This window comes from Malus domestica, chromosome 03, assembly GCF_042453785.1.
Source record: "Malus domestica chromosome 03, GDT2T_hap1".
NCBI lineage: Eukaryota > Viridiplantae > Streptophyta > Magnoliopsida > Rosales > Rosaceae > Malus > Malus domestica.
The window spans coordinates 32,104,066-32,119,754 of NC_091663.1; the positions used below are offsets into that span (position 1 = coordinate 32,104,066).

Below are 15,689 nucleotides of genomic sequence, written 5' to 3' on the forward strand. Positions count from 1 at the left end.
CATCCTCCGAATCCATAATTTGCACACAAGGGTTGACGGGTTGGAGGGAGAGGATCGCTGGGATTTTTGACTCGGGTGCGGGTGGGTGTGGGTGGGTCGCCAAAGTAGTTAAGGCCGGTGCATTCAAGTCATGCAGCAACGCGGGGGCATTTTACTAGTTCAAGCTAAACCGCATACCACGACATGCAATTCATCCACGACATTTGGATTAAATATAAGGAAAACTAATGAAAAGGGCTTGAAAACTTTGAGTTTTAATGATAAGGACAAAATAAAGGGTAAAGTGAATAGTACCAAGATTGACTTTTTAGTGTAAAAATGTGGTTTTTCGTTAAAGTGAATAGTATCAGGTGCTTTTCGTTAAAATTCCCTTAAATATAAACATGAGTGATTCATTAATCTTTGTGAAAATCCTTTTGGTAAACCATGTAATCCCTAAGAGAATGATATGTACGTTAAAAGAAATTACAATTCTCACTCACAAGAAGCATAACCAATTTTAACGTGACATTCGTTTAAAATTGCATCCGATGACTTTTGTAAGCATCATAATGGTGATCAAGCATCAAGGCACATGTTTAATTCAGTGATTGAAAATATCAAAGCAAGCATGTAACAACACTCAAGCAATTAAAAGAGAATCTACGTATTCATGTTGAGGCTCATGGCCTCATTTTAGCGAAGGGAAATTAGTTATACATACTTGTATTAATACATAAGAAATTATCTATGAAAAATCAAAGAAAGAAGACACCCTTTTTTACAAGACGAGCTCTCCGTTCCTTTGCTCTCCTCTGCTCCTGACTTCCTCTCCTCTGCCTTTCAATGCTCTTCACTTCTTTCCTCTGCCTTTCCTCTGCCTTTTGTCCAAGCAACTGTAAAGTTGCCTACCAAAACCCAATAATCCCCATTCCCTTTCTTTTCCACCATCTTTTCTTTCCTCTTTCCATAATGCCTTGTGTTCCCTCCGCACTTTTACTTTATTTTATTTTTTCTTCTCTTTCTTTCCCACTTCCGTGTGTGCTCCTCCCTTCCGTCCGTTCCTCTGCCTTTTTTTTAAGAATTGTATTATAAAGATAAGACTTACTATTTGATCCACCACAAAGACAAGACTTTGGTTTGAAATCTTCTTTTCACAACATAATGGTCGTCCTCATCATTTTCATTGTCCCCAACCTTATCTTTTTGGTCAGATAGAACCAAATGCTACATTATTAAATGTGCAGATGCAATTATTAATCTCTACTCCAACTAGATTCTGCTAGATTTGGCTTTCAGTACCGTTTGAAGCCCATTTCCTGACTACGACAGACGTATGCTTGATATGATTATCTTCAGCTAAGCTAAAAAATTCCACCGTTTGCATACTTTTCCACCAAACTCCTTCATGCTGCTCCTAAAAACACAAAATGGCAAAAGTATCACAAAAATTCCACTGTTTGCATACTTTTCCACCAAACTTTGTCTATAATTTTTTGGGTAATTTCATTTTTTGCATTCTGATGTTTGTTTATAAAATTTTGGGCCATTTTAATTTCTTCGTTCTGTATTTATTTGCCAAAGGATTGACCAATGATATTCTGTATTTAGAACTGTAACTTGGATTTTGAAATGGCTTTCTGTGCAAGTTTAAATTTGGGTAACAACCACAAATCTTCATTACTTCTCAATTTTTGTCCATTGCATCTTCAAATTATTTTAAAGCCATGTTTATGGAAGAAAAAAGGAGCTCCCAACCGTGAAACCCAATAAGTCAACTTATTAGAAAATGATAGCCTAACCATTGTTGTTTTCAACTTATTTGCTTACAGTGTGAAGAAGTTGTTAGCCCCTGTTGTGGCCATAATTGATACACATTTCAATTCACTATCTGTGAGTAATGTCTCAGTCTTTCTCCATATTTCACACTCAATTGTTAATGGGAATTCAATATGCTGCCTTTATAAGCCTGCAAAACTGTCTTATACATAATAACTCATTAGGATCCTGTTTTAGTTTCTTTGGACCACATTTTCTATTAGCTAAACCTCAAACTCAAGCTAAGTGTTGAAATTTGTATCTAAATTGTTTAAAATTTTGTTCTGATCTTCTGTTAATGTTTTGTGTACTCTTAAGGTTAAATATGTGGCAACCATCTACTCTTATATTTTAGGTATTTTAAGAATGACCTTTCCTGCTTTTTTACAATTTTGTATCATAAAGTATGAAATAATACTTTCTGTGTTCCAAATGATTTTACATTGCTTGGTAAAGGGTTGTTAAAGAATGTGGTCGGGTTTTTCAGATTGTGTTGTACAATTTCATATGTAGAACTAACCATTGTAAAATTCAATCATATTGACACAGGCTTATTCTCAGCATAATTTTGTTAGGGTAAGTGGCTTGGTGAATTCTGTATTATTATATAATCTTTGGGGTTATTTTAAGTGAAAACGAAATGTTGACATTGATATAGCATACGGCACACTTTAATTCACACTCCTATATTCGGTCTTCATGTTTCCATTGCAACACTCTGCATTTCCCGGCCAATGAATTTTTTAATAAAGATGTAGTTAAAGCAACTACATGCTCTATCGAGTATGTTTTATATGTAGTTGTGGTAGTTGCAAGGAAATGAAATATTTGTGCTGATAATTGGTAGTTTAAATATGTAGAAATAAAGAATAATTATAAATGGAGCACCTAGGATATTTAACATTGTTTTCTTTTCCATGTAATTTTTCTCATGTTTAACATCTGCTTTTGCTTATGCATTTGATTCAAGTGCTATTTTTATTAGTGTTAATTTTGGGTTGCATGTCCACAAACTAACCCAGTTAATTTTACTTAGTGTTGATGTATAAGGAGAACTCTCATTGCATCAACTTGAACAAACATTCTTCTACTTAGTTGCTTAGCTACTGAAACAAGAACGAAATACTTTTTATATTTTTTTGTTTAACTGCTAAAACAGGCTGGTTGGCCTGCACGACATATTTTGCTATCTTAACTTCAAGGGCAATATATGTGTAAAATGCATGTTGCTTAGGGAAACAAAGCATTTTTTGCAACCACATCTTTTGTAATCAGCTCGGTTGAATGTATATAAAAGCCAAGCTGCTTAACTTACCTACACCGTTCACTCAACTAAACCTTTTGTTTGTTCATGATTATGTTGAATTTTTTTTCCAGGTTAAATGTGTCTTATTCGTGTAGTTAAGGTTAGTGCATTCTAGTCCTGCAACAACGCGGGGACATTTTACTAGTTCAAGCTAAAATGCATACCACGACATGCAATTCATCCATGACATTTGGATTAAATATAAACATGAGTGATTCATTAATCTTGGTGAAAATCCTTTTGGTAAACCATGTAATCCCTAAGAATGAAATGTACGTTACGAGAAATTACAATTCTTACTCACAAGAAGCATAACCAATTTTAACGTGACATTCGTTCAAAATTGCATCCGATGACTTTTTAAGCATCATAATGGTGATCAAGCATAAGGCACATGTTTAATTCAGTGATTGAAATATCAAAGCCAGCATGTAACAACACTTAAGCAATTAAAAGAGAAATCTACGTATTTATGTTGAGGCTCATGGCCTCACTCTAACGAAGGGAAATTAGTTACACATACTTGTATTAATACATAAGAAATTATCCATGAAAAATCAAAGAAAGAAGGCACCCTTTTATACAAGACGAGCTCTCTGTTCCTGTGCTTTCCTCTGCTCCTAGCTTCCTCTCCTCTGCCTTTCAATGCTCTTCACTTCTTTCCTCTGCCTTTTGTCCAAGCAACTGTAACATTATATTTGGATGAAGAAATTTAAAATTACCAAGGAATTTTAAAACGATGGAAATTTAAATGATGGAATTTTATTTTATAGAATTTGTGAATTTTCTTGTTTGGGTAGCTTAAAAGAACAATGGAATTGAATACGGAATTTGTTGTTTTTAAACTCTCAATCATAGAAATTAGAAAATGACACTTATTTACATAGAATTTAAACTTGGGAATTTGAGGTCCCAAATTCCAAGTTATTTTTTCATGCGGAAATTCTAAATTTATATGTTTATGACTCTAAACAAGGAAACTGGTGCATGTCAATTTATAACTTATGTCTTTAATCCAAATTCCAAATTTATTTCCCTCATCCAAACATTTGCCTACCAAAACCCAATAATCCCCATTCCCTTTTTTTTTCCACCATCTTTTCTTTCCTCTTTCCATAATGCCGTGTGTTCCCTCCGCACTTTTATTTTATTTTATTTTTTCTTCTTTCTTTCCCACTTCTGTGTGTGCTCCTCCCTTCGGTCCGTTCCTCTGCCTTTTTTTTTTCTCTTCACCCGTTTAAGAATTGTATTATAAAGACAAGACTTACTATTTGATCCACCACAAAGACAAGACTTTGGTTTGAAATCTTCTTTTCACAACATAATGGTCGTCCTCCATCATTTTCATTGTCCCCAACCTTATCTTTTTGGTCAGATAGAACCAAATGCTACATTATTAAAATGTGCAGATGCAATTATTAATCTCTACTCCAACTAGATTCCGCTAGATTTGGCTTTCAGTAACGTTTGAAGCCCATTTCCTGTGGGAGGACTACGACAGACGTATGCTTGATATGATTATCTTCAGCTAAGCTCAAAAATTCCACCGTTTGCATACTTTTCCACCAAACTCCATCATGCTGCTCCTAGAAACACAAAATGGCAAAAGTATCACAAACACTTAAAACTTCCAACTAAACTAGACAAGAAAACAAATATAAAAGGATGAAATATATAGTATAAAAATTGGTTCATCACGGTACCATGGTACCACTTGCCCATCTTCAAGGGGCTGTCTTCATTACGGTCAGTAACTATTGCTGTGTAAATACAGCATCTTAATGGGCATTGCAAGTAGGGAACTTTAACGAAAAGCACCCGGTACTGTTCACTTTAACGAAAAACCACATTTTTACACTAAAAAGTCAATCATGGTACTATTCAATTTACCCTTTATTTTGTCCTTATCATTAAAACTCAAAGTTTTCAAGCCCTTTTCATTAGTTTTCTTTGCAAGTATGATGGTCAGATATATAACTCAGTGGTGGAGAAAAATGAGTAACGTCCAATCTTCCAAGAAAAATCATTTCAGCAGGGAAATAACGTAGAGCGTGGAATTTAATTCATATGAAAAATACAGATGCATGATATTTAATTAGCGGAGCAAATTATGGAGCAATTCGAATACAGTTTGAGACTTTAAGGTTGGGGTCCCCTATGTCAAATTTGTCCCCCGAATGCACGGCGAGATGAACAACAGTTACTGCTTCTATATGACATATGAGCGATTTAGCCGTATAATGTCATTTTGCTAGGTCAAATACGCGTTTTAAGTTTTGAGATAAAGAAGAAAGAACACTCACTACTTCTCTATTCTTAATTTAAAGCTAGGCTTCCCAAGATTAGGCATGTTTGACTGTGCTTTTAAAGTAATTAAAAGTGTTTAAGATCACCAAAAGAGCTTTTAACGAAGTTAGCAAAAAATTGACAGTAATTTTGCGAGTTTTATAATAAAATAATAAGAACTACTTGAAATGCTCATAGAATGAAGCACTTGAAGCAGCTGAACTGCTTTTTAGAAGAAAAAAAACACTTGCGTTGTTTGCGGGTTCTTTAGTGGAGAATCTCTATTCGACGTCTTGAAGGGGTTGGAAATATTGCATTCTTGTTTTCCAAATTCTCAGTCGGGATCTTGGAGGACCCCTCGACTTCTAACGTGTGATTATGGTTGTTTTCCAATGTTGCAAAAGCTGCTTTTCCATCTAATGAAGCATAATTTTTTAAATGTAGAGACTCGAGATCCTGCTATATATACGAAGACAAAAAGCATTGAGCTGCAGCAAGCCTTCAAACACAATGGCTCATGGCTTCCTTCTCATAATCATCTTATTCACGTCCATTATATCTCCAAATATCGACGCATGCAACCAAAATGAACGTAGCGCTCTCTTGTCCTTCAACCTCACTCTATCCTCTCCTCCTTTAAATTGGACTTCCATTAACTGTTGTAGTTGGGAAGGCATCACTTGTAATCCGGAAGGTTGGGTCACCCATTTGCTCTTACCCTCGAAGGGGCTCGACGGAGTTATTTTTACCTCGTCATCCTCACTTGCAAACCTCATGCATCTCACCCACTTGAATCTATCCCGCAATTCACTTCACGGTTCACTCGAAAATAAACTCTTTGAGTCCCTGAATTGTCTTGAGATTCTTGATTTGAGCTATAACCTTCTTTCTGGAGAGCTACCTTTGTCTCTAACATCCGGCAACATCCGGACACTCGATTTGTCAAGCAATCACTTCCATGGTCCAATTCCATCTTCGTTCTTCATGCATTCTTGGAATTTGACGAGTTTCAACGTCAGCAACAATGCCTTCTCCAAGTACATCCCATCCTCTGTATGTCTCAATTCTAACCCCTTGATTAGAGTGTTAGATTTTTCCTCAAACCAATTCAGTGGCAACATTTACCGTGGTTTTGGGAGGTGTTCCGAGCTACAGATTTTTCGTGCTGGTCACAATAATCTCTCAGGACTACTTCTAGAAGATATCTATAATGCTACCAAACTCGAAGAAGTTGCAGTACCTCTGAATTCACTATATGGAGGCATTAGTGATAAAATTGTAAACCTCACCAACCTCGTAATCTTTGACCTCTCCTTCAATCAACTGACCGGAGTGCTCCCTTTCAGTTTGGGGAAGCTCTCCAGGTTAGAAATCGTAAAGCTCGATTTCAACTACCTACAAGGTCCGTTGCCCCAATCTTTGATGAATTGCACCAGCCTTGTAGAACTACGTTTGGGACGAAATAACTTGGAAGGAGACATTACCAAGCTCAATTTCTCCAAACTTGTTCAACTCACTAAACTTGACCTGTATAGGAACAATTTTACTGGTAAGTTGCCAACAAGCCTTTACTCATGTAAATCCCTGAAAGCAATTCGATTAGGTGAAAACAATCTAGAGGGACAAATACAACCCGAGATTCTTTCGTTAAACTCTCTGTCCTTCCTCTCTCTTGGTAGCCTCCGATTGGAAAATGTCACGGAAGCAATGAAGATACTGATGCATTGCAAAAGTCTTCGAGTACTCATCCTTATGGGTGCCTTTAACGGTGAAGGAATGCCATCTGACGATGACATGGTTGGTTTTGATGGATTTCAAAATCTTCGACTTTTGAGCTTGGCGCTTTGTGATCTCACCGGTCGAATACCTGTATGGTTAGCAAAGGTAAAGAGTCTACAGATCTTGCATCTGGAATATAACAAAATCACAGGGACAATCCCTAGCTGGTTGGGGACTGATCTACCAAGGCTTTTTTTTATAAAATTGGATATGAACCTTATTTCAGGTGAATTTCCAAAAGAATTTTGTAGAGTACCGGCGTTGGTACATGAACCTATTGCAGCTCAAGCAGGACAATATGATCTGGAATTGCCAATCTACAGTACCAACTCCGCCGGGGTACTAGATGTCTATAGCAGATTGTCTAACTTTCCTCCAACCATAAGTCTCTCTACCAACAACATTACCGGTAATATACCGCTTGAGATTGGCCAACTGCAGCTTCTCCAAGGGTTGTTTCTAGACGACAACAACTTCTCCGGCAACATTCCAGACCAAATTTCTAACCTTAAGAAGTTAGAAGCTTTGTATCTCTCCAAGAATCACTTGTCCGGAAAAATCCCATCGTCTCTGGCGAGCCTTAATTTCTTGAATGACATTGATGTCTCGTACAATAATCTCGAAGGACCAATCCCAACAAGCACTCAGCTCCAAAGCTTTGAAGCTTCTGCATTTGAGGGGAATCCAAAACTTTGCGGTGCACCGCTTCCAAACGAGTGTCGCATTGATGCGCATGATAAGAATAACCGAGATGATGAGGACGATGGGCATCAACTACCGTGGTTCTATATTTTCGCTGCGTTCGGGTTTATTTTCGGATTCTGGGGAGTATGTGGTTCTTTGATCGTAAAGAAGACATGGAGATATGCATACTTTCAGTTCACAGAAAATGTACAAGATAGGCTCTATGTCATGTTAGCAGTGCCCATGAATAGGATGAAACGATGGCTTAGCTAAATAGAGTTATTTGTTTTTTCTGGGTTACAATTGAGGGTTTAGAAAATAAACCTCTTTTATGTATTTTATTTTATAATAAACGTCCCTATGCTGTCAAAGTTATTGCTTTGTAAATGACTCGTAAATCGTAATTTGCAGATCCCTCTCATATCCCTCCCACATTTCCAATCCCCCCTAACTTGGTCTCGATTCCTTGAGACTTAGAAATCCCTCACCCCAAACATAGCCAAAAGAAGTCAAAAATTTGATTCAGGGACCAAACTGAGAATCGGGTTACCAAATTGACAACGTAGCATGACAGTTTTCTAGCAAAATAACATCATCACCAAAATATGCAAAAACCAATGTGAGAGCATAGCATGCAAAAGAAGTCAAAAATTTAACAAGGATCCCCATGCAGTCTGCTTTCTGTCAATATGTGCACTACCTGAAAGAATTCATGCTGCGCACCAAAGTAAAGACACGACTAATCGCATAAGATATGACCTTGAAAATGTAATCATATTCCGATAAAAGGCAACCAGGTTCCGACCACAGCAATATGCCAAACGAAATATCATTCAAGACCAGAAACATTGAAACCTACAGCCCATCTCGAGCAACCTCCTCGTTTATCTACAACATGCCTACAAGACTCATCGTACCGCAACTAGCCTCAAGCTTAGTAACGGTTTGGACCAGGATTGACTCTAGCATCCCTGTCTGGCGTGTAGTTATTCTGGTATTGTCCAGGATCATTCCATCCTGCATTAGAAGGTGGAGCCATGTTGTTTGGTGGCACCCCTCCCGGGTTATTGGGAGGCATCTGATTGTAGTTGTTGGGCGGCATCTGATTGTAGCTGTTGGGAGGCGCCTGATTATAGCTGTTCGGTGGCCCAGAATTCCAGTTGTTGCTTGGCTGGGGATTACTGTAGTTGTTTGGTGGACCCATGTTGGGAGGCGGCATTGGAGCCCTGTTCGGGGGTGGAGGACCCATGTTGGGAGGCTGCATTGGAGCCCTGTTGGGGAGTGGAGGACCCATGTTGGCAGGTCCAGGTCCCGACTTTGGCCCAGCTTGATTAGGCATAGGAGATGGACCCGTATTCTGAAAATCACGATTCTGCATATTTTCCCTTCTCCTTTCAAAGTTCCTTGATCTGTCAAAGTTACGAGGTCTGTCATTACGCCTGTTTCTCTCATTTGCTCGACTATTGTTTCTTATCCATTCCTCATGGTACTTGGGATCATATGGCACTGCTTGGCCATTAATAAAAGGTTCACCTGCCAAAACAAACAAGAAAGCAAGCAAATCATGAATAATAGAATTTTCCTGGTTAACTTAGTTGAAAACAACATAGAAAAGGCTATACAATGTAGAAAAAACACACGCTGTTTAATATTACTATAACTCTCGGTACCCGGACCACAATTCTTGGGAGTACAGAAATTTTGAAATGAAAATTACCATGGATCATTTTTTCGGATGCAATCGACACACGAAACTGGTCAGTTCAAAATTATGATATTTTACATGAAAACTCTGTACACAATATTCACTAGGGTTGCAGAAAGCCTTCAACAGGGGTTTTTATATTTCACCGGTTCTACACACCACTAGCACTGCTACAACATCAACTGCCTAATAACTTTCATCTGTAACATTCTAGAGCCTCAAACTATCCTTTGTCAGAAAAAATAAAGCAATAAATTTAAAATCAAAATATCATCAGACTGCCAGAGCTATTACAGAATGGGACTTATGACTTAAATGAATCAATTGCTATAAATAATTTGTTTTCTTTGAAATTCAACTTGAAGAAACAAGCATATCCGTACCTCCATAATCTTTGTTCTTAACATCCAAGTAGGAATCAGGAAGTACCTAACGGACTCCAGGCAACTATGCAACAAGAATTTTACAAATACACACACATATATAAATACGAGAACCCAGACACAAGAAAATAATAAAATCCCAACTTAGAAGCAGAATCACCTTTGATTTTGAGTGAAACCTCTTCAGATACAAGTGCCCCAAACGCATAATAGCACCTAGTTGAAACTGAGTAGATCTTCATTCTTGCTTCTTCCTCACTGCAGTTCAGCCGAATGCGTACAAGCAATCCAAACTTGGTTATATAAATCTTCATTACAAAATATAAATCATAGGAAACACAAACAATAGGAATACAGTACAATCCTATGTGCTTTTTGAAATGTGAAAGCCATGAATCTTACAAAAACTTTAGTCTGTAAAAAAAAAAGTGATCAAGACCATGCTATAAGAAACATGATTAAGACCATACTATTTAAGAGATCATTAAGACCCTGCCACAAAGTGGGGTTATAGTTTAGATTTTGAATATCAAAAGCCTACAAAAAAAGTTAATGAGTTTTGCTTTTGTTAGAGCTTCAAAACATAAAACCCAACATTAAGAATTGCACCCCCAAATTTTGGCTGAAATATACAGAAACAAAAGAAATTTAGCAAAACACACACATTTATGTGATATAAAAAAAATAAAGTCAAAAACCCTACAAAAATGATATAAAGGCCAATTGCAATTACAAAATCATTTCCTATCTTACTACAGCTATAGTGATCCCAAATTCAGACCATAACAAAACAGCTGCATACAACAGAAAGCCATTAACTTTTACAGCGCACGGTATCAAGAAAATGTTCATATATTATGTTATACACCAGAATCGAGTCGGTGTATAACACAAATAAACTAATATCCGTTAAGACTCATAAAAATTCTGGTAAAAATATGACCCACGTCCGAAAACGATGTCTGTTCACCTGATATTATAAAACCCCAACTGAAATTTTCTTTTAAAAAAATAAAACCCAACACCAAAACAAATAAATACATGGCTTCTCTAAGGTGGGTTTCTAGTGTTTACTACAACAACATAGTGGCCTCGAACCTTGGGTTTTGTTAAGTTTTATGCTATGATGCTCCTCTAAATGAACAATAAGTATTATAAAGGTTCAAATCAAGCATCATTAAATGAAGTTTACACAATGCAGTCACTAAAGCAACCACTAACCTCCAATAACAAATAAACAGCTCTGCGTAGAAAACAGCAATTAGCTCATGTATATATTCTTATATATACATATACATAGTTCTGTATCATATATATATTTAAATATTTTTAGTAATAATATTCATGTCTCAAAGCTTACACTCGATTTACAAGACAGAGAAAGCCCTATACTTTTTTGCGTATTAAAACACTGGATGAAACCCACACACTAAAATCTGACTATGCGCAAAGCTCATCAGCCATGTAAGGTCACTCACTATACCTCCTATGGCATGTTTACTTGATTGGATTTTACCGTAAGACCCACTACTTTTTTTATTCCGTATGTCTTAGGCTCTCAGCAAACACAGAAAACATCACGTATTGGAATGATACCCACACATTACATAACCATTTCTACTAATGTCATTAGTGTTGCACTCTATCACTTGAAGTTATGATAAGTTGCTCAATCAATCCCATCAAATTCCCAACAAGAAACCATACACAAATACATAAAATAGAATAAAAGTCCCAAAAAAGATATTTGAATTCCTTCTCAAGTATTAAGTTTCCACCCACATTGATCGAAGGGAAAAAATGCACACAATTCCATCCGCACTCACCAAACAAAAAAGGCTTCACTATGTAAACTGGAGAAGCATCTTGTAATGATTAAAGATTCTAATATCCATACTACTCCACAATTAAGGACTAAAAAGTAACACTAAACACATAATTCAAATTTCAAGTAATATAAATTTCATTGGTTAAGAGAAAATAGAAAACACTAAAATTCATTTGGAAACTCAATCGTTTAAGATCTTCACTAAATATGACCCGACATCATAAATTATAATGAAATATCCACATCTACCATTTCTGCTAAAATTAAAACTTCGGAGGCAACACAAAAGGTACTGTTAAATCATTTCATATAAAATAACAAACAAGACAAATACTACAGCAAAGGGAAAACATCTTCGTTTTATGTAAAAGTGAAACACTTGATCGCCTCTCAATCAACAATAGCAAAGGGAATTCATGCAGAAGCACGAACAGAGACGCGAAGTATCCTAGGCACACATGTAAACAAAGGAAAAAACAAATGCAATACACAATTAGTCCAAGGCACAAATTTTGTAAAAAAAGCCAAAACAAGAAGCAGCAACCATACACAAGTATTCTAACCAGGCACCAAGAAACTCAACCAACACCACCAAGCTATACACATAATAGCAAAGGATAAAATAATGAAAATACCTCAGAAATAAGGTGGCACATTTGGGTACATGCCACCTTGAGGAACCCTTGGATGGGGGGATGTCCCAGCTTGCTGGTGATGCTGAATCTAATAGGCTGACAGGCCGTAGTGGCCGCCCTCTGGATACCTACCGGATGGTAACCCACCCGAATTTGGAGGCAATCCATACAAAGACGACCCAATACCCACACTCGGACCAACACCAGCCGACCCCGCACCACCGAGTCCAACACTTAAACCACCAGCACCACCTAAACCATAACCCCCAGGGCCACCATAGTTACCGTAAGGCCCACCCAACCCTCCATATCTGCCACCACCACCCAAACCCGAATTCACCTGGTTTCCGACACGAGACAACCCAGCCCCACCCAATGGATGGTGACCCAACGGAGGCTGCCCCTGAAGCCCACTGGTGTACCCACCATAAGAACCAATTCCACCTGGGATGCCGTACTGTCCAACAATCGAAGACGGTGGTGCCATCCTCATCCCATCACCGTGCGTATTGGACCCACTCCCCGGTCCTTGACCCTAACCTGGCCCGTCCGACTTGCCCTTTTTCCCGTCAATCGCCAATTTACAGGTCAATTGCCTCCCGTCAATGTTGTTCACAGGATCAACGAGTGCCGCTTGAGCCCCCTCCGGAGTCTTATACACAAACAGCGCATACCCCTTGCACATCCCAGTCTGTTTATCAAAGCCTAGCGGCCCCTCCTTTATCTCCCCGTACAGGGCAAAATGGGCCAAGAGCTTATCAGACGACATGTCGTACGGAACATTGGCCACATATATCTTCCTCAACGATACGTCAGCGACGCTGTTGGAGGCAGTGTTGGAGTTCGAATTCCCCGTGGAGACGAGCTGCGTGACGGTCATGCGACCGTCGATCTTCTTGCTCGGTTCTTTCAGGGCCATGAGAGCACCGTCGACATGGGGAAACGTGACGAACCCATAGCCCTTGGATTTCCCGGTGGTTTTGTCGAGGATGACGATGGCCTCCTCGATCTCTCCGTAGGGGGAGAAGAGGGATCGGAGGCCCTCGGTGGTGGTGTCCCAGCCGAGGCCGCGGATGAAGAGCTTGCGCTGGGAGGCGTCGGAATCGGTGATGGAGCGGACGGCGTCGAGGACGTCGACGTGGCGAGAGAGGGCGTCCTGGAGAATGTCGAGGAGTTGATCGGGGGTGAATCGCTCGATGAGCCTGCGAACGTCTTCGGGGGAGAGCTTGGGGGCGGAGGAGGGATCTGCGTCCAGAACGACACCGTTTTCGTCGAGCTTGCGCTTCTTGGTTGCGTCCATTGGGAGAAGAGAGAGAGAGAGGAGGAGAATGAGGTGAATATAGAAGATAAACCCTAACCCTTTGGGAAGAGGAAGAGAGCGGAGAGAGAGGGCGAGGGGTTGGGTGTTTTGCGAGTGAGTGATTCTTCTGTTAAAGTTATTAGGTTTTCTGTTTTTAGGGTTCCTAGCTTTTAGGGCTGTTATTCAATAATCCATATTCTTAAGGGACAAGTAAGCATTTTTTGTTTTGACGTAGTCTTTACCACGATTATAGGACCTGTAAAATCATGGGCGGTTGTTTTCTTTTCTGTTCAGATGTAAGGCTATTTATTAGCCATGATTGTTGCTTTCATTCAATAAGAATTCTCCCTTTGCTTTGAGTAAGCTTTCGAACTTTGCATTGCAGCAGTCTTTAGCAAGTTTCTGGTTCCAACATCTGGTATCAGAGCCCCATTCCGGGGCCTGATCGGGAGCTTGCAACCTAAGTAGAGAGATACAACCATGGCGTCTAAGAATAGTTGCGTGCAACCAGCTATTCCCAAGCTTGATGGACACTATGACCATTGGAGTATGCTTATGGAGAACTTCCTTCGTTCCAAAGAGTATTGGAACTTAGTGGAGATTGGGATCACTACAGCAGCAGAAGGATCGGAATCTGGGGAAGCACATAAGAAGATCTTAGATGAACTAAAGCTGAAAGACTTGAAGGCCAAGAACTATTTGTTCCAAGCCATAGATTGGTCAGTTTTGGAGACTATTTTGAAGAAAGACATAGCGAATGATCTATGGGATTCCTTGAAACAAAAATATCAAGGAACTGCACGTGTAAAACGTGCACAATTGCAGGCTTTTCGCAAGGAGTTCGAGGTACTGCACATGAAGAATGGGGAAACAGTCAATGGTTATTTTGGTAGAACTCTTGCCATAGCTAACAAGATGCGGACTCACGGAGAAAAGATGGACGACGTGGTGATCATTGAGAAAATTCTAAGATCCATGACAACGAAGTTCGACTATGTTGTCTGTTCAATTGAAGAATCGAATGACCTAGATGTCATGTCTATCGACGAACTCCAGAGCAGTCTTTTGGTGCATGAGCAAAGGATGAGTCAACATCAGGAGGAAGAACATGCCCTTCAGGCTACTCATGGAATCCAGCAAGGAGGACGAGGACGAGGAACTTATCAAGGATGAGGAAGAGGACGAGGAAGGCTAGGGTTCGACAAGTCAACCCTGGAATGCTATCACTGTCATGAACTAAGGCACTTTCAGTGGGAGTGTCCAAAGAAACCTAAGGAGGAGAAGGCAAACTATGTGGAGACAAAAGAAGAGATCTTTGTTGATGGCACTTGTGGAGTTCAATGAGGCAACAATAGAGCACACATGGTTTCTTGATTATGGATGCAGCAATCACATGTGTGGCAAAAGGGACCTATTTAGTGAGTTTGACAGCAGCTTCAAAGAATCGGTGAAGCTTGGAAATAATTCCAGCTTGACTGTCCAAGGCAAGGGAAATGTTCAAATGGAGGTAAATGGTATGATACACGTGATCACCAGTGTGTTCTATGTGCCAGATTTGAAGAACAACTTGTTAAGCATCGGTCAATTACAAGAAAAAGGACTCTCAGTGCTTATCCGACATGGAAGGTGCAAAATCTTTCATTCGGAGAAAGGTCTAATCATGGAGACCAAGATGAGTTCTAATCGAATGTTTGCAATATCAGCTCGATGTCCACCAAAGGAACAAAGATGTTTTTCTTCTCAAACCACTGATCAAGCACGACTTTGGCACTGTCGCTATGGGCATCTTAGTTGGAATGAGCTTAAAGTACTTCAATAGAAGCATATGGTGAAAGGAATGCCGCATTTCACTGCCTCTCAAAGAGTATGTGAAGATTGTTTGGTGGGGAGACAACACAGAGATCCTTTTCCCAGAGAAAGCACATGGAGAGCTTCCAAGGTACTACAACTAGTGCATGCGGACATATGTGGGCCAATTAATCCTAT

At 39.2% G+C, this 15,689-nt stretch overlaps 1 protein-coding gene and 1 pseudogene across 1 annotated transcript; one reads left to right on the forward strand and one right to left on the reverse strand.

Moving 5' to 3' along the window:
- Window positions 1-9,303: 9,303 nt before the first annotated feature.
- Window positions 9,304-13,764, reverse strand: LOC139194127 (UBP1-associated protein 2C-like; annotated as a pseudogene).
- Window positions 13,765-14,183: 419 nt separating this feature from the next.
- LOC139194814 (uncharacterized) lies at window positions 14,184-14,876 on the forward strand. Its single transcript, XM_070819732.1, has one exon. The coding sequence runs from the start codon at window positions 14,184-14,186 to the stop codon at window positions 14,874-14,876; it is 693 nt and encodes a 230-aa protein (XP_070675833.1).
- Window positions 14,877-15,689: the final 813 nt, after the last annotated feature.

Excerpts from the sequence above, each read along its gene's own strand:
- LOC139194814 (XM_070819732.1), top strand. The coding sequence starts at position 14,184 with ATGGCGTCTAAGAATAGTTGCGTGCAACCAGCTATTCCCAAGCTTGAT.